General features: G+C 39.9%; 1 protein-coding gene across 1 annotated transcript; it reads right to left on the minus strand.

Moving 5' to 3' along the window:
* Positions 1-1,293: 1,293 nt before the first annotated feature.
* Positions 1,294-22,419, minus strand: LOC109434164 (NACHT, LRR and PYD domains-containing protein 4-like). Its single transcript, XM_019710893.2, has 9 exons — positions 22,140-22,419; positions 15,102-16,671; positions 13,571-13,732; positions 11,835-12,002; positions 10,668-10,835; positions 9,533-9,703; positions 5,275-5,445; positions 4,257-4,427; positions 1,294-1,384 (listed from the first exon to the last, which is right to left on the minus strand). Exons 1-9 carry the CDS (start codon positions 22,417-22,419, stop codon positions 1,294-1,296), a joined length of 2,952 nt encoding a protein of 983 aa, XP_019566452.2.
* Positions 22,420-26,239: the final 3,820 nt, after the last annotated feature.

Consider the following 26,239-nt stretch of genomic DNA (forward strand, 5'->3'; position numbering starts at 1 on the left):
TATATATATATATATATATATATATATATATATGCTAGACTAACAGAATGAAAAAACTTGCAGAACCATGCATTTAGTTTGGCATATTTTATGTAATTAAAAAAACTCCTCCATGCTACATTGTTGATGGATGTATTCAAGTATATAGAAGTATAGGAATGGTATTAGAGGGCTATACATGAACTTGTGGGTTTAGGGAGAGGTGAATGAGACAGGCCTGGTGGTCAAAAGGATCTTCACCTTTATCTGTACTCTCAGGGAGAGGGAATGTGTGATCTGTACCTTTCTGGTTTTTAAAAATGTACTTTTAAAACACTGTCATATAAATTTCCAATTATAAAAACAGTCACAAGGATGTAAAGTACAGCACAGGGAATATAGTCAATAATATTGTAATAATTATGGATGGTGTCAGATGGTACTAGACTTATTGGGGGGATCACTTCATAAGATATATAAATGTCTGGGGAGGGGCGTGGTAGATGAGGGTAAAGGGGATCAAATATATGGTGATGGAAGGAAAACTGACTCTGGGTGGTGAACACACAATGGGATTTATAGATAATGTAACACAGAATTGTACACCTGAAATCTATGTAACTTTACTAACAATTGTCATCCCAATAAACTTTATATATATATATATATATATATATATATATATATATATATATATATATATATATATATATATATATAAATGTCTACCTGAAACTAATATTATATTGTATGTCAACTGTAATTGAAAAATAAAAATTATTAAAAGAATAAAATACTGTCATGAGGCAAAAAAAAAAAAGAAAGAGCCTGCGTTAGAACACTGATAGGACTCAGAAAAGAGAGCAATCAAGGTAAACCTGCATTTCCAGTGTTCTCAGAAGGGTCAGCATCTTTCCAAGCCCACGTGGAGATAGGACCTCAGTTTCTTCAATCTACACGCTTGCTCCAGGCACTTACCAGTAACAAATCCTTGTTCAAGATTTTGCAAAATGTTTTAAAATATAAAACTTTATTGAGGGTTTAAAATGTCATTGTAAGACAGGATAGAAAGTTTATCTTGAAGGTCTCTCCATGGCTTGCCCAAAGCCACAAAGCAAACAAAAACCAGATAAATGCACAATATATAAAACACATCTGAATGGGGTCCCAGAAAACACCAGGGTCAGTGATTTGTAGTTCTTGGGCCCAGAGCAGGATCAAGTTCAGGTCTTATCCTCTGTTGGTGCTCAAGTCAGAATGGGTCCAGCTTGCTTGCAAGTAGATTTCTCCCCGTCTGGTCCTGTGTCTGTCCCATTAGTTATCTGTGATCGTCAAGGAGGGATTTCTCTCTTTCTCAGCCATTAGAAGTCTCTGAGTTTCCTCATCAAAGACAGCTTTTTCCAGCCTGGTAAAATATAAAAGGGGCTCTATTTAATTCATACCTTTTTGTTTCTTCTTCTCCGTATGTCATTTTCCTCCATCACTTCTTCCCCGGGCAAGCCTAGGAGAACCTGGTGGTGCCTCCAAGAGAAAAGACACACCAACCAGGCAGCAGTGAGCTGACAAATGTTGGATGGCTGGCTCGCACACACACAAGCCCTGATTTGTAGTGCTGTATGGTGTTTCTGTGCTGTACATTCTCCAACTACAGTTGATATCAAGCTGCCAACTTGATATCACTGAACACGGCACTGGGAAGAGACGCACACTCAGGGTTCTCCCACATGCTGGGAGCTGGCTCCAACACATCAATGGACCAAAAGTCCTGTGTGATAGCATCAGATTTTACCTAAACATTAGAATTTGGAACAGGAACTCAGTGGAAGCTTGGGAGAAAGAATGAAGTCATTTTTATTTTTAGAAAGACAAAACAGTAATAGTTTGCATTCTCTGAGTGCCTGGTCCTGGCCTTCTGCTAAGGGTTTTACAAGCATTATCTCATTAAAATTTTACAACAACCTATGAGAGGCCACTATTGACCTGATTTGTGACGAAGACACAGAGGCCCAAGGTCACCTGCCATCAAGTGGTCGAGTCAGGATACAGATCACAGGAGTTTGCTCCTGGAGATCCTGCCCTCGCATCAGGCACATGGCTGCTGCTGTTGCTTTGAGTTAAACAGGAGGGCTCAGGATCACTGTGTCCTGGTTCTCCTGTGGGTGTAACCGTCTCTTGTCTCTGTTGGTATCTGTCTATTTGCAATGATCCCTATGTAGCTTCATGTTGGAGTGAAGTACCTTTCTTCTTCCTGCAACTGTACATCTTAACACACAGTTTGGGAGCCTGTCCATAAATGGGGGGATACAGAGGCGGTGCAAACCTTCTTATTGGTTCCTTCACTTTTATCGTATTATGCAATTTATATTTTCATAATTACCATGTCAAATAATGTCCCCTATTTTGCAGGTAGGAGATGGATAATCAGAGAGGACGAGTGCCTTCCCCAGGGCTACAGGACCAAACACAGAAGACCTAGAGTTCCAACACTGACCTCCAGGACTCAAAAAATAATGGACCATCCAAGTCTTCCCGCAACCTCACATACCACCTCTGATGCTCTGTGCTCTGAATCTTAGCACACCTTAAAATAAGCGTGACATCATGGCAGACACCTGAAGTTTCTAGAACTAGATTGACAAGGATGGACTTTAAAGACATGGACCTATATCTTCACAAGACATAAAAGAAGGTAATGTTCTTAGTGTTGGAGGTATTCCAGTTTTAGTCCAATACCCTATATTTCCCTTTCCAGAAATGAATGGTCTAATAATTACCTATGACTCCAAAATTTCATGTAGGTTCTAAAAGTGTAGGGGAAAATGAATAAGAAAGAGAGATACTAAAAATTCATTACATTGCTATCTAGTAAAATAATATTTATCTGATAAAATAATGTAATTTGTATTATAATTAGAATTATATAAACATAGTATACAATATTATATTTATGAATTTAAAACTATGTAATGTGTATAATTAAACATTACATGATTACATGTATTATACATAATGTGTATAATTTGTATTATAATTCTTCTATCCTTATATAACATATTAAATCATGTCTCTACTTATAAATGTAATTATAACACAAATTATGCATATTTTATTTTATTAGATAAATGTTATTTTATTAAATATATATTACAACTATCATATTTATATTGTTAAATAAATATATATTATATTAAAAGTCTATAATTATAAATATAATTTATATTAACATTTTAATATGTAATATGTAAAGATATTAAATATGATTTATCTTTATACATACTTATGTACTATATTATAATTATATTTATATTATGTATTATTTATTAATTGTTGTGTATTATAATTATAATTGTGTTATAATTATAATTTGTATTATAATAGTACCAATGCCACCATTCACTGGGCACTCATCAGTCATCAGTTACTGTGCTGAGTAAGAGATGTAAGCCGTCTCTCACTCCTGTAACAACCATGAGACTGGCAACATCATTTGCATTTTTTTTATTAGTTTCAGGTATACAAAACAATATAATAGTTAGATATCCACACCCCTCACAAAGTGATAACCCCTCTCCCCCAATCTACTACCCGTCTGACATCGTATATAGCTGTTACAGTTCCATTGACTCTATTCCCTACGCTGCACTCCACATCCTGTGACCATAGATATTTTAAATTATAGTTGACATTCATTGTTATTCAGCTTCAGCCTCAGCTGTTACAGCGCAGTGATCAGAAATCTACACTGTCCCTGAAGTGGTCTCCCTAATAAAACAAGTGCCTATCTGACACGCTACAAAATCTTTACAACATTATTGATTATATTCCCCAAACTGTCTTTCGTATCCCTGTGGCAATCTTGTGGTTACAAATTTGTGCTTTCTAATCCCTTCAGCTTTTCCCTCATCCCCACCCCTCTCCCAAATAGCAACACTCATTGTTCGATGACTGGATTAAGAAACTGTGGTACATTTATACAATGGAGTATTACTCGGCCATAAAGAAGAACGAAATCTTACCATTTGCAATGATATGGATGGGCCTAGAGAACGTTATGCTAAGTGAAATAAGTCAGATGGAGAAAGACACATACCGTATGATCTCACTTATATGTGGAATCTAAAGAACAGAATAAATGAACAAACTGATAGAAACAGTCTCAGAGACATAGAGAAAAACATCATTTGCATTCTAAATGCAGTGAAATTCGACAGTGGAGGTCCCAGTCCTCCCTCCTTAGCCCCAGGACTGTCCCCAGCACAAGCCCAGGCACAGCTCACCAGAGAACCTGCAGCCTGCACTCAGGGTGTCTCAGGGCCTCACACAACACCAGCACCCCACCGTGGTCCAAGGAGTTTCCAGTCAGGTTGAGTCTTCTCAGAGTTTTACTGCTGGTGAGAGCTGAAGCGAGGTCCTTGCAGCAGGCACTAGTTAACTTGCATGCATCCAGCCTGCAACAGACACTCGGTGAGAAGGGGCCCGTCCTTGGGGCGGAAGAGGGGGAGGGCATGTGGATGGCATGTGAGCAGGATGTGTGGCCAACACTCTGCCCCTAGCCTTGGAGTACAGCATCTCACAGTCCCGTGTTAATGACATCTGATCACTGCCCTGGGGCAGACTGTACCAGTGACCACATCATCTATTCCTCTCTGAACACAGGCCCGTGGCAATGTGACTTTGCAGCTCATCACACTCCGTCTTAAGGTCTGTTTGCCACCCCCTGCACCTGGGCTGGCCTTGGCCTTGCTTTGGCTAATAAAACACAGTGGAGGCAAGGTTATGTGGGTTCTTGCACATTTCTTGCTGTCTTGAACCCCTGAGATGCTGACTATGTCCTTCCAAAAATTTATAAGTTGAAGCCCTAACCCTCAGCACCTCAAAATGTGACTGCATTTGGAGATGGGGTCTTTATAGAGGCAATTAAGTTAAAACGAGGTTATTAGGTTCGGCTCTAATCCAATACGACTGGTGTCCTTTTAAGAAGAGGAGATTAGAACAGACACAAATAAAGAGGAGACCCTGTAAGGACACAGAGAGAAAATGGCCATCTACATGCCAAGGAGAGAGGCCTCAACCACCGATTCCTGATTAGCTATGCCCGGCCAGACCAGAGGAACCAGCCTGCCATTGTCAGGGCCCATCGATGTAAGCCTCTACGTTTTGGAGTACTTAATCATACCATGCCAGCTAACTGGTATATGCTCCGACAGGGTTTTCACTTTTCTTTCTCTTACTGTCCACCAATCCTCCATCTGTGGCCACCCATGGAGATACAGCCATGACATTGAGCATACCCACCCCAGATCCTCTAAGCGACAGTCGGGATGTGTTAGAGCTTCACACAACAGCTTCACGCCAACGTCTTCTATGTCGTTGTACCCAACTTGCAGACTTCTGAGGTTTGGGTTTTCAGTGAGAACGGAGGCGAGGTCTCGACAGCCATCGGCAGTGATGACGCAGTTTGTCACGCTGCGAGGGAACAGTAAGGCGGCCACTCACCAGGGGGACTACGTTTTTGTCTGATGTCAGGAAAAGAAAGGTGCCAAAGCACGACTCTTTTCTCATCCAGAGGGATGGACAGGTAATCAGCATCCCTGACCACCTCAGATACAACTGTGCACAGGGCACCGTGTGAACACACGTGGACAATCTGTTTGTGGACTCCCTCTTCTGTGTCTTAGATCTATGTGTTCATGCCTGTGGGTTCTACATTGCTTTTAACTCCTAAAACTTCGTAATATCTTCATATCTTTAGAGCAAGGCCTCCCACCTATTACTCTGCAGGTGTTTCTTAGGGATTCCTGGCCCTTGCAAATTCCATGTACATTTTAAAATCCACGTTTCAGGTTCAAGACAACAACAACCAACCATCACATTTTGATTGGGATTTCATTAAAACTAAAATCAGTTTGTAGAGAATTGACTTTAAAAAGGATCTCTCCTCTTTTCCCACATTGCACTATCATTTGGTGATATTCACTACCAGTGTCTCACAGGCATTGTGTTAGCTTTATTAATTCCTTTTTAAAATCTTTCTATTTTGGCAATTACTTTTTGATACTGCTGTAAATGGTACTTTTGTTTAATCCTATTAGTTTATTGCTTCTTGTTGGTCTATAGGAAATGTTCTTTGTACACTGTTTGTTTAAAGGAAGCTTGTTGGACTCATTAATTTTGATAATTTAGCTACAGATTTAAAAAATTTTGTATGTACACTATTATATCATCTGCAGAGAATTAGGTGTTTCTTCTTTTCTAATATTTTATTTTTAAGGATTACAGGTTCTATATTTTATCTGTCTTGTCTTATTTACAGGACAATATACATTAGAAGTGATTATAACCAGCATTCTTAGCTTTTTCTTGATATAAAAGAGAAAGCTTTTATGCTTTCATCATTAAACAAATATTTGCTTTAGATTTTTCTAACATATACTTTGTTGGTTCAAGGAAGTTCCCAATTATTAATTCCAACAGTTATAATAAATGGTTATTGTGTTTTAATTCAAAGCCTTTTCTGTGTTTTAGATGATAGTGATTTTTATTTTTAATCAGTTAATACGGTGAGCTACACTGACTGAATTTTTTAATGCTAAAGCAACTTTACATTCTTAAGATAAATTCAACTTGGTCATTATATTTATTCTTTTAATACATTTCAGGATTCTGTTTGGTAATATATTATTTAGTACTTTTGCACTGCATGAATGATATTGGCCTATACTTTTCCTTTTTCTTATTGGTTTCTGTTGTCAAGAGTATGCTAGCCTCAAAAGATGGTGGGAAATGTTTCTTCACTTTCTAATCTTGGAAGAATTTGTTTAAGACTAGAATTACTTCTCCCTTCAATATCTGGTAGCAGTTCTTAATGAAGACTTCCATGCCTGGATTTTTTTTATGGAAAGATTTGACTGACTTAATTTCCTTAATGGTTTAGAGCTATTCATTTTTCTTTCTTAAGTTTGGTAAGACATATTATTCTGGAAGCTTAGTGAGTTTTGGGGAAAAAAATCTAAATTTTCAGATTTATTGTATAAAGTTGCTCATGATATTCTTTTTAATATCTGTAGCACCTGTAATAATGTTTCTTTTCCCATTCTTGATAGAGATCAGTGCTGTTCAATTCAGTAGCTGCCAGCAACATGTGACCACTGGGGACTTGAAATGAAGCTTATTTGAATCGAAATGTGCTATCATATACCTCACACCAGATTTTAAAGAGTGCAAAAATGTCTCATCAATAATTTTTATATTGATTACATGATAAAGCGATGAGATTTGATATGCAGATGGTGCTAGTCTAATCTGGGGATCACTTTGTAAGGCATATAAATGTCAAGCCACTATGCTGTGAACCTGAAGCTAACATAATAATGAATGTCAACTGTAATTGAAAAAAAAAAGCAAATTTTACTCTTAAAGTTAATATCACCTGTTTATTTTCAGGTTTTTTTTTAATGTGGCTACATTTAAAATGTGGCTAGAAAGTTTACTATTACATATGTGGCTTGCATTAGCCTTACCTACAAGACACTTACTGGTTAGTCTTTGTCAAGAACCAACTTCCAGCCCTCTGATCCTTTCTATGGTGGGCTTGCTTGTTTCATTAATTTTTGCTCTTGTTTTTATTTTCTTCCATCTTTCTCTGGGCTTATATTGCCACTGAAGAAGTTTCTTAAGATGGATACTTAGGCCATTGCTGTTCAGCCTCTGTCTTTCTAACATATACACCTGCTTCAGCTTTATCCCTTTAGTTTGTGATGAAATATGTTCTTTTTCATTTCAGTATATCTTCTGATTTCCATTATGATTTCTTTGACTCATGGATAATGTATGGGGAGTAATTACATTCACCGCATAAGAATTAGAGTTCAGTCGAGTAGAATGATAATTTTAAAAAGAGCATGATCCAAATAATATATGTATCAATGCTCTTTGCCTGAAATTCTATTTTTTTCTGTTTAATGTGGCCACATAAACTTTTTTTTTAAGTCTAGTTGGTATACAACATTATATCATATATATCAGTGTCAGGTGTACAATATAGTGATTTGACATTTTTATATCTTACAATGTGATCACCCCACTAATTCTAATCATCTGTCACCGTGTAAACTTATCACAATATTATTGACTATATTCACCTGCCCCTTTTCACCCATTCCCCAAAATAAACTCAAAATGTATCAAAGACTTAAATGTAAGGCCTGAAACCATAAAACTCCTAAAAGAAAACACAGGTAGTAAACTACCTGACATTAGTGAGTAATATCTTTTTGGATAGGTCCCCTCAAGCAAAGGAAACAAAGGCAAAAATAAACAAATGGGATTTCATCAAACTAAAGAGCTTCTGCACAGCGAAGGAAACCATCAACTAAATAAGAAGATAACCTATTTAATGGGAGAAGATATTCACAAATAACATATCCCATAAGAGGTTATCTAAAATATATAAGAAAATCATACAACTCAATAACAAAAAAATTAAATAAACAATCTGATCAAAAAATGGGCAGAGGATCTGAATAGACATGTCTCCAAAGAGGACATACAGATGGCCAATAATAGACATACGAAAAGATGCTCAATGTCACTAATCATCCAGGAAATGCAAATTAAAACCCCAATGAGATACCACCTCACACCTGTCAGAATGGTTATCATCAATAAAGCAACAAACAACAAGTGCTGGTGAGGATGTGGGAAAAAGGGATTCCTCGTGCACTGTTGGTGGGATTGCAGATTGGTGCAGCCACTATGGAAAACAGCATGGAGTTGCCTCAGAGAATTAAAAATAGAACTACCAATGACCTAGCAATTCCCACTTCTGGGTATTTAGTTGAAGAAAACAAAACACTAATTCAAAAAGATATATGCACATAAACTTCCTTTTAGGTTAACATTCACATGGTAAACTCAGATTTCTTGAGAGATTAGGTAAAAGTAATTCTGCCTAATTCCACAAGTGTCTTGATTTCTCAGGGAAAGAAATATTTAATAATAAAATGCTATCCCAGTTGTTAATTCCAAAACCACAACAGCACTTCCACCACAAAGTTACCCAAATATTTCTCAATTTTATAACATTAAATTAGGTCTCTATTATCTACTTTTCCATAGCTCTCTTACTGCACTTATTCCTTCCTCCAGTGTCCCTGGTTTTATCCATATTAATTCCCACATGTATTATCAGGTCTCCTATTCCTATCCCCATGTTTAATCCTTCTACCTGGAATTTCGGCTCTACTTTTCCCCCTGATGAAACTTATACATCTTGCAGAACACATGGCAAACATCTTACCATGGAACTGTCCCTCTGTCCCTCAGCCCCACCTAGTCATAATTATTTCTCTCTCTCTCTCTTTCTGCTGAAGAACCATTTACAACATATTAAATCTGTGGCACAAGACTCAAGGTACAGGTTTGTTCACCTGAACATCTCTACACCTTCTGAGGCACAGATGCTGTGGCTTTCCTCAGTTCCAGGGGCCTCCTCAGCAATGCAGGCCGCTGAGAAGGAGGTACGGTCTTCCAAGCAAACCTCAAAGACACTTACCATAGTGACTTTAAGTGGCAGCTTGGCTGTTTCAAGGCCTCACAGAGAAGTTTAATATCTTCATATTTCAGGACATTTGCACTGAGGTCTAGATGGATTAAGCTCTTATTACACAGAAGCACTTCATAGAGGTTTCCCCAGAAATGTTCACTGATATAGCAGCAACCTAACCTGTGGGGACAAACATGTAGGAGAAAAGGAGGGAAAGGACATGTCAGAGAGCTTTGTGTAACTCCACATTACAGGTAGTGTTCCTATAACCTCATACCCACGAAATCCTCAAGTGAGGCCATGAACTCATGTCTGATCTGAAAATACCCCCTTTTGTTCCTTCTTACATGATGGAGCGATCAGAACAAACAACTGACAAAGTAACGTAGAAGAAAGAATATGGCACAACTGATTCTCTAGAACTTGGAAAATTTTGGTTCTAATTCTACATTTGATACTGTCCTTGGCCAAGACACTGCTCCCTCATGGATTGGTGACATGTATGGGACTACCTTATGTGTACAATCCTCAGCTTTTTCAATTCTGTTATTTTAAAAATCATAGTAAGTCCATGACTCGCAGAGGAAAATGACTTACTTTGGAAAGAATTGTAAGGTACAGCAGAGAACAAAGCAGAGGTTGCAAGCTGGTGATGTCCACCTCAATGGATATGCGGCCGTGTCATGCAGGGTGTCATGTGGGGTCTCAGCTCCCGCCCCCCACACAAGAACACAGGACATGGTGAGGCCAAAAAGGAACACCCACGGAGCCATAGGTAGGGGAGTCAGACCACTATATTCTCGCTGGCGGCCAAGCGAGACACATGAAGTAGGATCCACACGATCCGCAACCCGCCGGCCACTTTTCTGCCTGCCAACCAACGCCTTCACAGCAGTCATATCAGTGGCCAATTGGACAACTGGTTACAGCTGATGGCCAACCAGTCACAGCCGGCGACCATCCAATCACAGCTGATGGTCATTTACTACCCGAGCACCTTTCCACATGAGGCAGAGAGCCTGGAAACTGTACTCCTGGCTCTGTCCCCACACTCTCCATCAATAGAGATTTTAGCCAGCAGGCCAAAGGTCAAACTAACAGCCTCCGTGGTTCTCTGTAGTGGAGCCTGCCAATATTCACTTACACCAAGACCTCCAGAGCACAGGCTGGGTGACACAAGGCTTCACACAACAGAGGCAGCCCTTTATCCAAGTAGTTGTATGAGACATTAAGAAGCTTCAACTTCGTGCTGCTGTGTAGGACCCAGGTGAAGCCTTCACAATCATCAGCTGAGAGACCACAATTTGCCAGCCTGTAGGAAAAGAGAAAATGTCACATTCCATTGGGTTTATGTCCCTGACTCATTCCTCTTGCTAATCCTTTAAGTCAGGAAGCACATGTTTGCTGAGAACCTCGCTGGTCCCCATCACACTTAGACTTGGGTCACAAACAGGCTAAGTTATTGTCCATACATGGCTTAAACTTCCCCGGTGCAAAGCCCAAAATACATCACATGAGCTACAAGCCTCCAGCCTTTCCCTAAATCCTTGTGTCTCAGCCACACTGGCCAATTTCAGTTGCTTGACCTGTGTCAGGTGTTATTATTCAAGGTATTCATTCATGTTTGCTGTTCCCCAAATTCTTTCCCCTCAACTCCTCTGTCCCACTTGAGTTTTTGTACTTGGTCACCTTGAATTGTCACGAATTAGACACACTTGTGTTACCAGTATCCAGGTCCAAAAACAGATCATGTCCATCACAGTCACTACCCTCACCTCTAACACCACATTCTTGCTCATCTCTGAATTTTTTATAAATAAAATCATAAGATATGTGTACTCTTAAGTTTGATTCTTTTGCATCAGCTAGGTCTGTGAGATTCATCCAAATTGTTGCCTATAATTGTAGATCATTCACTTTCAGGAAATGAGACTCTAACCACAGGTCTCTTATCTAACTTACTGTTAGTAGGTATTTCCATTTTTCAAGCATTATGAATATTTCCCATGAGTATTTTTGTATTTATATTTCAGCAAACCTATGCATGCAGCTCTGTTGAACATACACCTCAAAGTGGAATTTCTAGGTTATTCCAAATGCCAGAACCTATGAAAGCTGAATACAAGGCAAACTGTTTTCCAAAGTGGCTGTACCAATTTAGAAACTTAAACTCCCATATTCTAGTCTCAAGTTCACAGGAGGTTAACTTTGCATATGAATAATAGAAAAGAAGGTGAAAGTGGACAGATAAAAAACATGCATGGTCCTCTCTGGACTCAAATCAGTGAACCTGGTGAGCATGGAGTCTTACAGTAACTTTTCTATGTTGCATGTCGGGTTGTTCAAGGCATTACAGAGCAACACCACGTCGTTAAGGGACAGCCTTGTGCCACTGAGGTCCAGATGTTTCAAATCTGGGCTATGAGTGAGCACCTCGAAGAAAAGCCAACTGCCACCAGAGAAGGAAACATTTTTTATCCTGCAAAAATGAAGAAAGTTTTGGATAGATTTCATTCACTGAAACCCGAGAAGACGACCTGAGCACCCAACTGTACTTAACTCTTATGACCCAGTTATGTAGCTCAGTGGTTCTCAATCAGCCTACTGGCCCAAAGGGGGCAAAATTGTCCAATGTTTGGAGATACTTTTGGTTGTCACACTGGGAGTGTGTGCTGCTGGCATCTAGTGGACCGAGGTCAGGGATGCTGATAAACATCCTACAATGCACAGGACAGACCCCACCATGAAAAGTCATCCAGCCCATAACGTCAATAGTGCTGAGACTAACACTACCCAGTGTTACAAACTTCCAAATTTAAGTGAATTAACACATAGTATTTTTTTCTCATGTTTCAATGAAAGTGTTACTGTTTGGGTGTGTGTAAGGGGGTTTCTTTAAGACAGGAGTTCTCTACCTTGACTGAAATTGAAATCAAATGGGGATATTCTGATAAATTGGTTTGAGGACTTGATCTGGGCATAAAGAACTTTTTTTAAAGGTCCTTGGATGATTTGAACATGCAGGCAATATTAAGAAGTCCCTGCTCTACATTCTGCTTCTCCAAGCATGGGTCCTGGACAAGCCACGTCAGCATCACTTGTTAGACATTCAGACCCGTATGCCCTCCCCCAGGCCTACTCCCATTTTAATGAAATTCCATTTCCATTTTAATGGCATCAAAGTGGGAGAAACACTGCACCATGTTATTACACACCCGGTTCCTCTGCCTTGTGACTTCGTCATTCCACTAGCAAATGGGAGATGCATGTGATGTAGAGGTCCGGTCTCTTCTTAAAGGCTTTGGCGCAGTGACCCTTCTCACATTTTATTGCCAAGAAAGAGCCACATACCCATATTCAGATGCCAGGGAGCCTTGGATGTGAGCCCTTGGCTGGAGACAATGCCACTCTAAGGCACGTGGAGCACATGTTAATGTAGAGGGGGCACCTACATATCTCTGCCACACCAATTCTCAGGCTAATATTGTTCTTGCATGTCCCTCCCTCTCTCTGGAATCCTTCAGCTCCGGGTCATGTCAGAGGATATTTTAAAATCCTAGGCTAGGATGACTTTCCAGACAATCTCAGCTTCTCCCTCATTTCTTTCCTAGCCACCTTCCACTGAGAAGTGTCTATACCTATTATGGTGGGGAAACAGAAATCAACCAAACCTCAGTTGACCATATTTCCCTTGATGTGAGGACCATAACCCTAAGCCTCATTTAATCCTTGGGACTTAGTACAAAGCCTGACACCCAATTGGCCTTCAAATATTGGTTGACATAATGCCCCTCAAGCATTTAAGGAAGGAGCAGGTGTAATAGCCACTAGCTGAAGCTCAGCAACTGAGTTCAGAACTCAGCTTTGCCCTATAGTAGCTTTGTGACCTTGAGAAACTCACTTTAATGTGGTGAATATGGGAAAAGAACACACAGCAAGAGACATGTGCCTGTGAAACTCTGCTCTAGATTGGCCTCACCTAAAAGTTAGAAGTGAGGCTCATTTATCTCCACAACAGACTCAAGTCCAGATGGGTCTCTAACTTACTGAAGCTTTTGAAGGTGACATCTGGGATGCTTCAGCTGACTACACAGAGTCACAAAGGCTGACCGATGGAGGCTACTGTCACTCACTTGAAGGTCTGTGAGGTTCTCATTTGTAGTGAGCACAGAGCAGACGTGATGCCAACAGATTAAATGGTAACTTGACCTATAAGGAAGGAGACAGGAAATGCTTTCCATGGGTAAACAGTCAACCCAAGCTATTCATAACATATAAGGATAATGAATTACTTCCTGAACACAAGACATCTGATGCAGACCCCCCTTAGTCAGGGAGGACAAGATCAGTCAGGTAAGTTCATCTTATATTTGTGATTCTCAACCATGGCAATGTTGTCCCCTTTGCCCAGGGGACATTGGGCAATATCTGGGGACATTATTTGTTGCTACAACTTGGGAGAGGGGTGCTTCTGGCATCTAGTGGGTAGAAACCAGGGAAGCTGCTAAACATACTACAAAGCTCAGGACAGCCCCCACACCCACAACAAAGAATTATGCATCCCAAAATGTCAATAGTGCCAAAGCTGAGGTACTTTCTTACACCCGGGTGGTTTTATGGTGAACGGTGGGGCCGCACAGCATAGCCATTAGGTCAGTCCCGAGCAAGATCGCCAAGGTTCATACCAAGCTTTCACCACGTCCTAACTTGTGCAGCTTGCATGACCTCTTTGCCCCAGTTTCCTCACTTATAACATGATAATAATAGAAGCTCTCTCCTATGGTTTTTGTGAGCATTAAAGTGAGTTAAAATTTTTAAGACCACTGGGACATCTTGACTCCCTAGGATATATTTTATCTATTCTGACATCTTGACTCCCTAGGATATATTTTAAAAGGTAATTTTCAGCTGGGAAGTCAGAAAAAGTCTGAGTGGGCTCCTATGGGAATGATACAAATATTAACTGTAAATGTATGTCACCCAATATTTGAGAAGTGCGGGAAACACATTTCACGTGGATTCTCATAGTCAAGCTTCACAAGGTCTCACAATGTAGCAGTTAACATTATTGCCCTTTTTACAATGAAGCAACTTCACCAAAGAAAGAAAACAGCAAAAGAACAAGACAAACAAATGAGAAACAGAAACTCATAGACACACACAATAGTTTAGTGGTTACCAGAGGGTAAGGGGGTTGGGGGGTGGGTGATGAGGGTAAGGGGGATCGAATATATGGTGATGGAAGGAGAACTGACTCTGGGTGATGAACACACAATGGGATTTATAGATGATGTAATACAGAATTGTACACCTGAAATCTATGTAATTTTACTAACAATTGTCACCCCAATAAATTTAATAAAATAAAATTTAAAAAAAAAAAAAAAAAAGAAAGAAAAACCCACAGACAAGGTGACATATTTCACAGAGTCCAGCCAGGATGTGAGCTGAGGTCTATTTGACAGAAAAGGTGAGAGCCTAACACCGATCTTATATTAAAAACTCCATTAGCAAAACCCACTTGGGAATATGAACAGACACCAAAAAGAGTTGAAAGAAAGTCATTGAATGGACTCACATGGAGGTGTCTGCATTCTCCTCTTTAAAGTCATTTTGGACGGAAAACCAAAGTTTCCTCAGGCCAGAACAGAGTTTTAAACAGTAGGCAGAAACCAACAAGTCCGACTTGTTGGTGACAGAAAAGTTAACGTCTTGGAAGAAGTCCACTGCCCAGCATACAAAGGCTTCATTCTGCATCTCGAACAGACAGTAAAATAATGCCAAGAAATAAATCTGTCCCCAAAGGTGTTCACTCTCACCTATGCTCTGTATGTGCTGCTGAAATTTCTGCTGTATCTCCTCCCGGCACAGGTGGGAGCCCCGAAATGCTTCCAGCTTCTTTTGCTCCTTTTCATTTAAAAGGCCAAACATGAAACACCCCAAATAAATCCAATGGACCTTTACTTTCTTTAAATAGGTAAAAAGCAGTTCCTCGGTACATCCAACAGCTGGATTGGGATGGTTGGTGTGGCTCTTGATGAAGTAGAACATGGCAGCACAGAACTCCTGGATGGACACGTGGATGAAGGTGAACGAGTTCTCAGTCTCCCTGCACTTCTGAAGAGCCTGGACATCCAGCAATATAGGGATGTCAGAAGCAACTAATCCATTTCTCCTGAGATCCTCTTCACTAAATACGAATGTGTCGGTCCACATGCCCTCCACAGCCAGGGAACACAGGCCCTTCAGTTGGCCTTGGCTTTGCTCATCTGGACCACTCGCCCCCTTGGGTGTGAACAAGTTCAAGATGAAAGAGGTATAAAGAGAGGTGGTCCGTTGGCAGATCAGTGCCAGATCTCTCCCCTTTTCCATCTCCTGCTTCAGACAGGTAGACACGACCCAGCAGAGGATGGGAATTTGGCACATGCAAAACAGTTGTTCGTTCTCTCTCATGAAACCAAAGGCTTCTATGGCTTTCCTCGTGTCTTGAAATATGCAGCAAAAGTACATCTTCTTTTCACTCTCACTAAACCCTGCAAGTGTTTTGATTTCTGGGTGCTCCAGCCTCTGCTCAATTGCCCGTGGGTACATGGGCACAGCTGCGATGAGCAGCGAGGACTCGGGGAGCATTTTCTTCCTCAGCAAGCTACTCAAGACCACCTGGACTGGCTGCTGCTCCATCCAGTCGCTGCACAGATCTGACTCGGGTTCGTTCAAGGCGTAGTTCAGTTCTTCAAAGCCATCGATGATGAACAAGAGTCTGTCTGGTTGGGATGTGATCTCTGCTATCGGGGTGAGGGAGTCAGACCAGCCTCTACAAATCAATGCAGCCAAGCTGGTCGTTGTCAACTGCTTCAATTCCCGGCAGCAAAAGTAGAAAACATATGAGAACTGCTCCCGGTAGAGCGTGCCCTCTGCCCAGGCCAACATCAACTTGACCAGGGTCGTGGTCTTCCCAATCCCTTGAATTCCTCTGAGAACTACTGTCCGTCTCCCGATTTTCTTGGGAACAAAAAGAAATTCCAAGTAGCTGCGTTCTTTCTGGGTGAGTTCCTTCTCAAAGTAATTATAAATCCTGGCAACAGATTCTCTGAACCAAATCTTGCTGAATTTCTCCTTTACATGAGCTCGATACGTCTTTGTGTATCCTGAGTCAGGAGCACAAGAGAACAACAACAACAACAACAGAAATTATACTCAAGTTAAAACACTCATATAGACACACATTTTGACCCTGCAATTTTTCTTCTCAATGTGTCTTCTCAGGGATCAGCAAACTGTGGCCCACTGGCCAAAGCCGGTCAGCAGTCTGTTCTGTAAATAAGATCTCACTGGAACATGGTCATGGTCTTCACTTACATGTTGTCTACGGCTGCTGTACCCCTACAATGGCAGAGTCGAGTAGTTGTGATGGAGACGATATGGCCCACAAAGTTTAAACTGTAAATTCTATGGCCTTCTATAAAAAAAAGTCAGCCAAACCTTGCTTTAGACACAAACACACACACACACACACACACACACACACACACACACACACACACACACACAGCTGTTCATTGCTGCTATTAGAGCAAACACTGGAGAACCGTATGACCATCGATAGAAGACCAGTTAAATAATTTATGGACCCATGGACTATCATGCAGATATTAAAAGTAAGGAATGATCTTCATGTGGAAAAAAACCAAGACAATGTCTATAGTATGTACCCATTTATGTCTATAAGAGATTTAGATGCAGATAGAGGTTTTCTGTGTATGAAATTTATCTGAAGGACCTGACACAGGCAGTTACCTCTAGGAAGGAAACTAGATATAAAAGAGGTTATACAGTGGCACCTAGTATTTGTCCCGACTTTATTCTGATGAGTACATTTTAGGGAAGAATGCTAAAAGCAAACACACAAACAAAGACAACTACACTTCCCAGAATGCTTTGCTGCTAAGATTCCAGGCACAGGTTAATTTCTGCAATTTACATGCATTCTCAAGAGACTGAAGGTGGAGCGGAGTACGGTCTATCTTCTGTTGCTTGAAGAGTTTTGCTGCCAGTTACCATGAATGTGGAGACACTGGGTTTTTCTATAATACCATTCTAGTCTCCAGTTGCTGTAGTCATGAATTTCAAGTAGCAGCTGCACCTGTCAGCTTCCTGATCTCTGAACCATAGCTAATCATGAAAATAGTGATGTATTTTTAAAGTCCTACGTCTCAGGGTGGCCTTCCCATTGCTCACCTTCCTAACAGAGCAGCTCCCCTGGCAGTAGAGCAGGGGAGTAGAGTTCTCAGTCATTTCTGGAAACACCTCCAGCCTGGACACTGATCCTTCAGTTCTTTCAAAAGTTCTGGAAACACCAAACTCCCTTGTAAAATCATTAAGTGACTAGTGTGATCTTGGTTTTCTGTACGTAAATGGTGGCTGATGGACCAGAGACCTTGGGGGTTACTGTAGGAAGGAAATTTTCACTACAGCCCTAAATAATTAATGGTCTTTGGGTTTGATTGAATGGAGGTGACAGATATAATCTAGCACCTATGGACAGCTATGTGTATCAGAACATAGCACTGCATTAACCCATATGGAGAACAATGGATTCTCGTAATCTTTCAGTCTCCTGAAGTTCCCAGCTGCTAACAATGCCACTTGATGTTCATAAGGATCCCACCAGTGTGTTAACTGTGGTAAGCGCTTTGCCCACCACTCAGGGGTTTTGAAAGACTTTTCTAGTCTTCTCACCTGTTCTGGAGATTCTGGTTATGTTTGGTTGCCCACTAAGGGAATTAAATGAGTATTCAACCTCAACCTTACTGTGAGAGGAGACAAAGGCGTACGTGACCATGGGAAGATTCCTCTTCCAACCTGCTTACAGCTCACTTTAGAAACATCCTTTGTTACATTGAGTTTACCACGTTCAATGAATATTCTTCGTGTAAGTTACTTTTGGCAAGCGAAAAACAGTGACGAAACTTGGCATATTAGAACATTTGAGAGACTTTTGTAGAAAAAGAACCTTGAATTTCAAGTTCAATGACCTGTGTTGAAGCCTGTATCTACTCCCACAGGCTAACCACATGCTCTGGGGAAGGAAAGAATCTCCCTGAACCTCAGGTTTCTCAGTTGTAAATGAAAGTAAGACTGAGCTGCCTAATGTAGGGATGTTGTTATGATCACCAGCTACAGGAGATAAACATGGGGGAGCATAACACGTTGACGGAGTATAGAATATGAGCTATTTGCCAGGTTTACACTTCAGTTTGGAAATTGATGATGGTATTGCCCATGGTTGAGAATGAGGAGAGCTATCAGCTAAATCATCCCCACCTATGTGTAAGCACTGTCATGTCTTATGAACCTAATTCTCTAATGGGTTCTGAGGAAGGTGGTGTTTATATAGCATTCTTAATGCCCATGATGCAATAGGTAGGGAATTTCCCTTTTTACAAACAGGTGTAAGAGAGAGATGATTTATCAGGGCTACGTGAAGCTCATTAGGATCCCAATCATTACCTACCTTCAAAACCTATGACCCCATCTGCTATATCCAACCAAGTACTACTGGAAGGCCAATTCTACAAAATATATTTGAATGATTCTTTCAACATGCCCTATATCCAGCAATAATGTTTGCTGACGTGGACTAGGAAAGATCACATTTCTCATGAGGTCTGATGTTCAACCTTTATTCTACGAAAAAAGAAATTGTAATAGAAAAGGAAAGTGAAGAGAAACACACAGAGGAGAAATGCCCCTAAAATACTTCCAAGAATAAAAAATAAAGGTTAAACAATCCATATTTAGGAGGACATCATGGAAGAAGAAAGCTTGAAAATTGTTAGAACAGAAAACCTATTTATAATTTCATTAACCAACAACAAAAGCCCCACCAAAAGCTTGAGTTTAGTATGTGTGATTTAGGCTATTAAACACAGTTATTTTAGACAGTTTTTAGATCACAAGTTGAATAATGATGTGATCACAAGTTGAAAAATGAATAATAATGAATGTATATTTTTAATACATTTGGCTCCTACTGAAAAATGAGGTAAATGTATTTTCAGGACTTCGTTCTGTAAGAAGAGACGGTGCTACCCAATATGGTGGCCACCAGCTACACGTAGCTTCAGTAATCGTAATGTGGCTAGTGCAACTGAGGAACTAAAAGTTTTCATTTAATTTAAAATAGTTTAAATGTTGATAGCCACATGTGGCTAGTGGATACCATAGTAGAGTATTACCCTATATGCTTCTAGTACAACGTTGCTCAACTTCAGACCACTGACATTTTGGGCTGGATAATTCTTTGTGGCAAGGGGCCATCTTGAGCATCTAGGATGTTTAATGTTTAGTTGCATCCTTGACCTCTGATCACTAGATGTACCCACTCCCAGTCTCCCACCCCCAGAAAGTGATTTATCATCAGGAATTGGTGTTGTACAGAAATCGCTTGAGTGTCTAGAGGAAGAGGCTGTAAACTAAGTTTCGGGGAGAATTTGCTGTCCCTGAGTCACGCTGCCTTCATCACAGTCCAGGAAGCTTCTGGCTAGACAACCACGATGAATCTGCCAGGTGTGTGCCCTATTCCCTCTTTAGTTCTGAGTCAGCAATTGTAAGAATGCATCTGATTGGTGAAACCTAAATCACAGACAGAATCCTGTACCCAGGGAGTCTGGGAAATGCAGATTTTAGCGCTCCACAGCTTCTCTGTTACAAGGGAGTATACAAAAAAGAGGTGGAAATAAATGTGGAGTAAATCCATAGATTTTGCCATACCTTTCTAAAATGGTTTGCTGGGAACTCTGAGCGTGGGATTGCCACCTAGAGTCTAGCCCAAATCTGTATCACAGTCATTGTCCCTCGAGAGATTATCTAAATAAGTGGTTTTCAGTCTTATTAGACTCAATGCCTTTTTTTAGTAGGAGATCTTTTGTCACATCTGCTTTAATGATCTGAAATGAAATTCATGACTCATATAACTTTCCTACAAATGCCATACCAAAAAAGTCAACATATGCCCATGTTCAATGCAGCATTATGTACAATAGCCAAGATATGCATGCAACCTAAGTGTTCATCAATAGACAATTGGATAAATAAGAGGTAAGATAGGGTAGCCAGATGGCTCAGTTGCTTAGAGCGCAAGCTCTGAACAACAGGGTTGCCGGTTCGATTCCCATGTGGGCCAGTGAGCTGTGCCCTCCACAACTAGATTGAAGACAACAAGCTGCTGCTGAGCTTCCAGAGGGGCAGCCGGATGGCTCAGTTGGTTAGAGCGCGAGCTCTCAACAATAAGGTTGCCAGTTCAATTCCCATATGGGATGGTGGACTGCGCCCCCTGCAACTAAAGATTGAATACGGCAACTGGACTTGGAGCTGAGCTGTGCCCTCCACAATCATATTGAAGGAAAACTACTTGGAGCTGATGGGCCTTGGAGAAACACACTGTTACCCAATATTCCCCAATAAAATTTATTTTAAAAAAAAGAGGTAAGACACACACACACACACACACACACACACACACAATGGACTATTACTCGGCCATAAAAAAGAATGAAATCTTGCTATTGTGACATCATGAATGGACCTAGAAGGTACTATGCTAAGTAAAATAAATCAGACAGAGAAAGACAAATACCATATGATCTAACGTATACATGGAATCTAAAGAAACAAAATTAATGAACAAAACAAGACAAAAATAGACTAATAATACAGAGAACAAACTGATGGTTGCCAGAGAGGATGTGGGTGGGGGATGGGTGGAAAAGATAAAGGGGAATACGGTCAATAATAGTGAGCTAACTTTGCTTGCAGACAGATGGTTACCAGACTTAGTGAGGTGACCACATTGTAAGGTGTATTAATGTTGAGTCATTATATTATTCACCTGAAACTAATATAGTATTGAATATCAACTATACTTAAATAGAAACATAATATCTTAACTGCAATTATAGTAAAGTGGTATGCATTCCAATATTTAAATGCTCCAACAGGGCTACTGTAAAAACATAATGAAGCTGCCAAGAACTTACATTGTACATGAAAAATGATATGTACAAATTCAGATGGTTGTAGTGGCAACTCAGATATCATGTTTTAAAATGCTCAGCTCTTAAAGTTCTGAACAAAAGACAGTGTTTCCTCAAAAAAACAAACAAAAAAATTGGCCCTTAAGACTCTATTGCTTATAGATCATAATTTCTCTGACATGAACTTTTGCTTGTTACATATTAAAATATATACATTGACAATGATTTGGAAATCATATTAAACATGGCATTCATGGCTGTTTTGAATAAATACACAGTATACCAGTTCACCTCCGTTCAGTGCCTCATGTACAAGAAGTGTTGTTAATTTTGCTAAAGTATCAAGTCCATAGTTCCTTGGATACCAGGACAAAATTAATCCAGATAGAGGTGCAATACAGGTTAAGATATGGTGTCCACTCATGTTTACCACGTATAACCACTGTCTTCTGTCTACAAGGACAGCATTGTCCCACAGTACATTCTGAGCCTGCTGTAGGCAGAGACCATTTATGAAAATTATGGCATGATACTCACTTTGAGAAGCCTTGTCCCCATCCCCCAATCTCAGACCCCCTCACCTGTAATCTCTTTCTTGGCCTTCTCACAGAGATCCTTCCGATTGATCTTGTGAAAGATGTTGAAGGTCACGTTCCAGGCTCCTTGTTCATCATAATGCTTCATCAATAAGTTTGCTAGGTCTTCCCGTGTCGCCTTCTTCACATCAGCCCAGGGGATCTGCGTGAGTCCAAGTTGCAAAGGCTCTTGCCTGAGGAGTTCCTTAAATTTTTTGAACTCGCCTTTTTTGAGCTCCTCCAGATACCACATCAGGCCAAAATCAGAAAAGAAAGATGATGCCATCTTGGCCAGGGCAGAGATGACAGTCTTCAGAGAATTACTAGGAACAAGAAATAAATGGAACCTGTAGAAAATTCATAACAGTACCAAGTTATTAAAAAACTGATTGAGATAAGTTCCTGCATGATAAGTACCTCACTAGTTTTGGGGGAGGTGAGGATGAGAGCAAAACATTCTTTACGCCAGATTCCTGTGTTCTCACCTTTTCATAGAAATGGTCATGAAAACATCAACACCTGAAATGAAATTCAGGATGAATAAGAAACAATCTCCCAAGGAATTACTTCTGCACCCAACTCTGATGATGCCTGGTAGACACATACAATAAAAAATGTCAAATGTTAGCATCCAGGTAAGCACTCTGGTGGAGATATTCAGATAAATACCTGGTGTAGACCAGCTGAAAAAATAAATCAGATAAGCCAAAACTGTCTAAATGAAGGCTTACACAATTATAGCACCTGATGAGTTCAACTCTAAGGCAAAGGCATGATGACAGATTAGGATTTTTCCCTAATACCAAATGGAACAGTTATTCAGAAGATATAAAAATCTTAACCTATATTCACCTGGTATATAAGTATCCTCAGTATAGAAGCAAATATAGACTTATCCAAAAATAGTGGGAAATTACATTTTTCTCAGTAAATAATAGAGGATAGATAATAGTGTCCCACAAATGTAGCCAATTCATTTTTGACAAATGCACAATGCAGAAACGATATTTTTTTTTTCAACAAATGGTTCTGGGACAGCTAGAAGTTTAAACGCAAATAAAGGAAGAAGGAGGAAGAGGAGGAAGAAGAGGAGGAGGAGGAGGAGGAGGAGGAGGACGAGGAGGACGAGGAGGACGAGGAGGACGAGGAGGACGAGGAGGACGAGGAGGACGAGGAGGACGAGGAGGACGAGGAGGAGGAGAAGAACCTAGACATATATCTTACACAGAAATTAAGTCTAAATGGATTATAGACGTAGAGAATGCAAAACTATGAAACTTCTAGAAGAAAACAGGAGAAAATCTACATGACCTTGAGTTTAGAGCAGAGTTTTTAGATACAATATAAAAAGCATAATTCATGGAAGAAAAAAATGATAAGTTCGACTTTATTAAAATTAAAGACGCTTGCTCTGGGAAGGACACTTGTTAAGAGAATGGAAAGACAAGCTACAGACTGGGAAAAAACATTTACAAATTACATACCTGATAAAAGACTTGTATCCAAAACATACAAAGAACTCTTAAAACTCAACAAGAAAATAACCCAATTAAAAAATGGGTAAAAGATCTGAGCAGATACCTCATCAAGAAAGACAAATAATGTGAAAAGATGCTTCTCATCATTTGTCATTAGGAAATAGTTACCACTGATATAGATATATAAAAATTAGCACATTCTCTACTGCATATCTATAGAATCCTGCACACAACAGTGAGGGAACAGTCTTTTTAAGCCCACACAGAACATCCACAATCATTGATTATGCACTGAGCTGTGGAGCAAATCTTAATAGAAGAAGGAAAAGCCAATAGCAGAAAGGCCATCTTCTCCATCCCAATGCAACAAAATTAGGTCTCAGTCATAAAAATCAATAAAAGGTTCAAATTATACAATGGTGATTTAGACAAAAATGTAAAATAAATCGTAATTGCATAAAAGATCTAAAAATTAGGATAAGTTGTTAAGTGGTACACAGAATGAGAATACAATTAAAGAAGATGACAGTCAAGCACCTTCACTGGCTTCTCCCCAGGGGACTTTTACCCACAGTGGTAAAAAGCCTGCTTTTGGTCAAATCTTGAGTCACAAGCACATCCGAGAACCACTGTCTACAGAGTAGCTATCACTGGGCAAGAACCTAAGTAAGCAGCTGGGGGGACTTCTGTTGGGTGGAGACAATATTTGAAAGACCAGAGGTCACCCTCTTGCCCACGGCTGAAATCTTAATGATCCTTCCTTCCCTGGGCAGAGACCCTCCGATAGAGAGGGGGCTGACTGCATTCAGGTCTGCTATGAGTCAAATTTTAAATATCCCCCAAAATACACAACACACACACACACACACACACACACACACACACACACACACACTCCTTTACCACCACCACAAAAATCAGCAGAGATGACCTGGTCTGCAACAATTTTAGATGTGTTATCGGTTGAATTGGGTCCTACCCTCCTAAGTCATATGTTGAAATCCTAATCCCCAGCACCTCAGAATGTGACCCTATTTGGAAGTAAGGTTGTTGTAGATGTAGTTAGGTAAGATGGCATCATCCTAGAGTAGGATGGGCCCCTAATCCAGTAGGTCCAGTGTCCTTATTAAAAGGGAAACTGGGACACAGACAAGCCTAGAGGGAAGCTAATGTGAAGACACAGCACGAGTGCATTATACAAGGCAAAGGACACCTAAAGCTAGCAGAAAGTAGGAGAGAGGAATGGTCCTCACAGCCCTCGGAACAAATTAAACCCGACAAAAACCTTGATCTTGGAATTGCAGCTTCCAGAACTCGGAGATAATAAATGCCTGTGGTTTAAGCCCCCCAGTTACAGCTGCCCTAGAAAACTATCACAATGTGTGAAAATCAGCTTAGACAGAGATAACTAGTGACTTATGGATGAAGAGAAAATATTGGAAATAAAGCTTTGAACTGAATATATAATGTTACATAGCAAAGTGAGTGGTGCAGCCAAAGCAGGACTCAGAAAAATGTACAAACTCTAAAGGTAGAAGAAAGGAAGGTGGAACAGTCATGAGCTAAGTATATGTTTTAAGTTAAAGAACAGCAAAATGCACCAAAAGAAAATTGACTGAAATAAGAGACTAATCAATTAAATAAATACAAGGCTCCAAGGATATTCTTTGAAAAGACTCAAATTTGATACCCCCCCCCAATAAATCTGATGAAGAAAAAGAAGGTATGAATAACAGATATCAAAAATGAAAGAAGGGATATCACTGCCTATCCTGTAGACATTAAAAACAGACTTACAAATTTTATGCTAATCAAATTGACAATTCTATTAGAATATTTATAAATTCTTCAAAATGACAACTTTTATCTTCTGTTATTGTGTGCGTGACATTTTGAAAGTTAAAGTAAAAAGAAATCCTTCCCCCAAAAGACTTCAGGTTCCAACAGCTTCATTAGCAAATTTTGTCAAGATTTAAATAAAAATTAGTTTATTTTTCCAGAAGCTCTTTCAGAGAAAAAGGGGAGGGTGGGGAGAAGGACGTTCCCAAATGTTTGAGGCATAGCTTGGTTACTGAAAACTAAGTTTTGTATAGGAAATTATTCAAGGTTCCAATCCACTTGTGACAACAAATGCAAAACAAAAACAAAACAAACAAAAAAACCCTTAACAAAACATAAGCATAGAGTCTGTACATTAAATCATAATCTGTTACTATTAATTTCCTGATTTCGATGTGCTGTAGTTATGCAAAATAACATCTTATTTTCAGAACATAAGCCCTGAAGTATTTAGGGGCAAAGTATTAGGGATAATCTGCATAATATGTATTAATTACTTTGAACAAATCAGGAAAAAAAACTCCTTATATGTAAGTGGAGAGAGACAAACTAAATATGGTAAAATTTTAACCTTTGGGGAATCTGGGTGACGGATATAGGATAATTTTTGCAATATTCTAGCAACTCTTCTCTCAGTCTGAAATTGAGTCAGTCTTTTTAAAACAGAGGAGAAAAGTAGGGTACTAGTTTCTTCGGGCTGCGATAATAAAGTACCAAAGCTGAGTGGCTTAAAACAACAGAAATGTATTGTCTCGCAGTTCTCGAGGCTATTAGTCCAAAAGTGAAGGT

Source organism: Rhinolophus sinicus, chromosome 8 (genome assembly GCF_057876585.1).
Source record: "Rhinolophus sinicus isolate RSI-liver-muscle chromosome 8, RSI-T2T, whole genome shotgun sequence".
Taxonomy (NCBI): Eukaryota; Metazoa; Chordata; class Mammalia; order Chiroptera; family Rhinolophidae; genus Rhinolophus; species Rhinolophus sinicus.

Coding starts and splice junctions, on each gene's coding strand:
- LOC109434164 (XM_019710893.2), bottom strand. CDS start 22,419: ATGGCATCATCTTTCTTTTCTGATTTTGGCCTGATGTGGTATCTGGAG. Junction 16,672..22,139: donor GGCCAAGAAAGAGATTACAG/GTGAGGGGGTCT, acceptor CTCCTGACTCAG/GATACACAAAGACGTATCGA. Junction 13,733..15,101: donor GAGAATGCAGACACCTCCAT/GTGAGTCCATTC, acceptor CCTTCCTTATAG/GTCAAGTTACCATTTAATCT.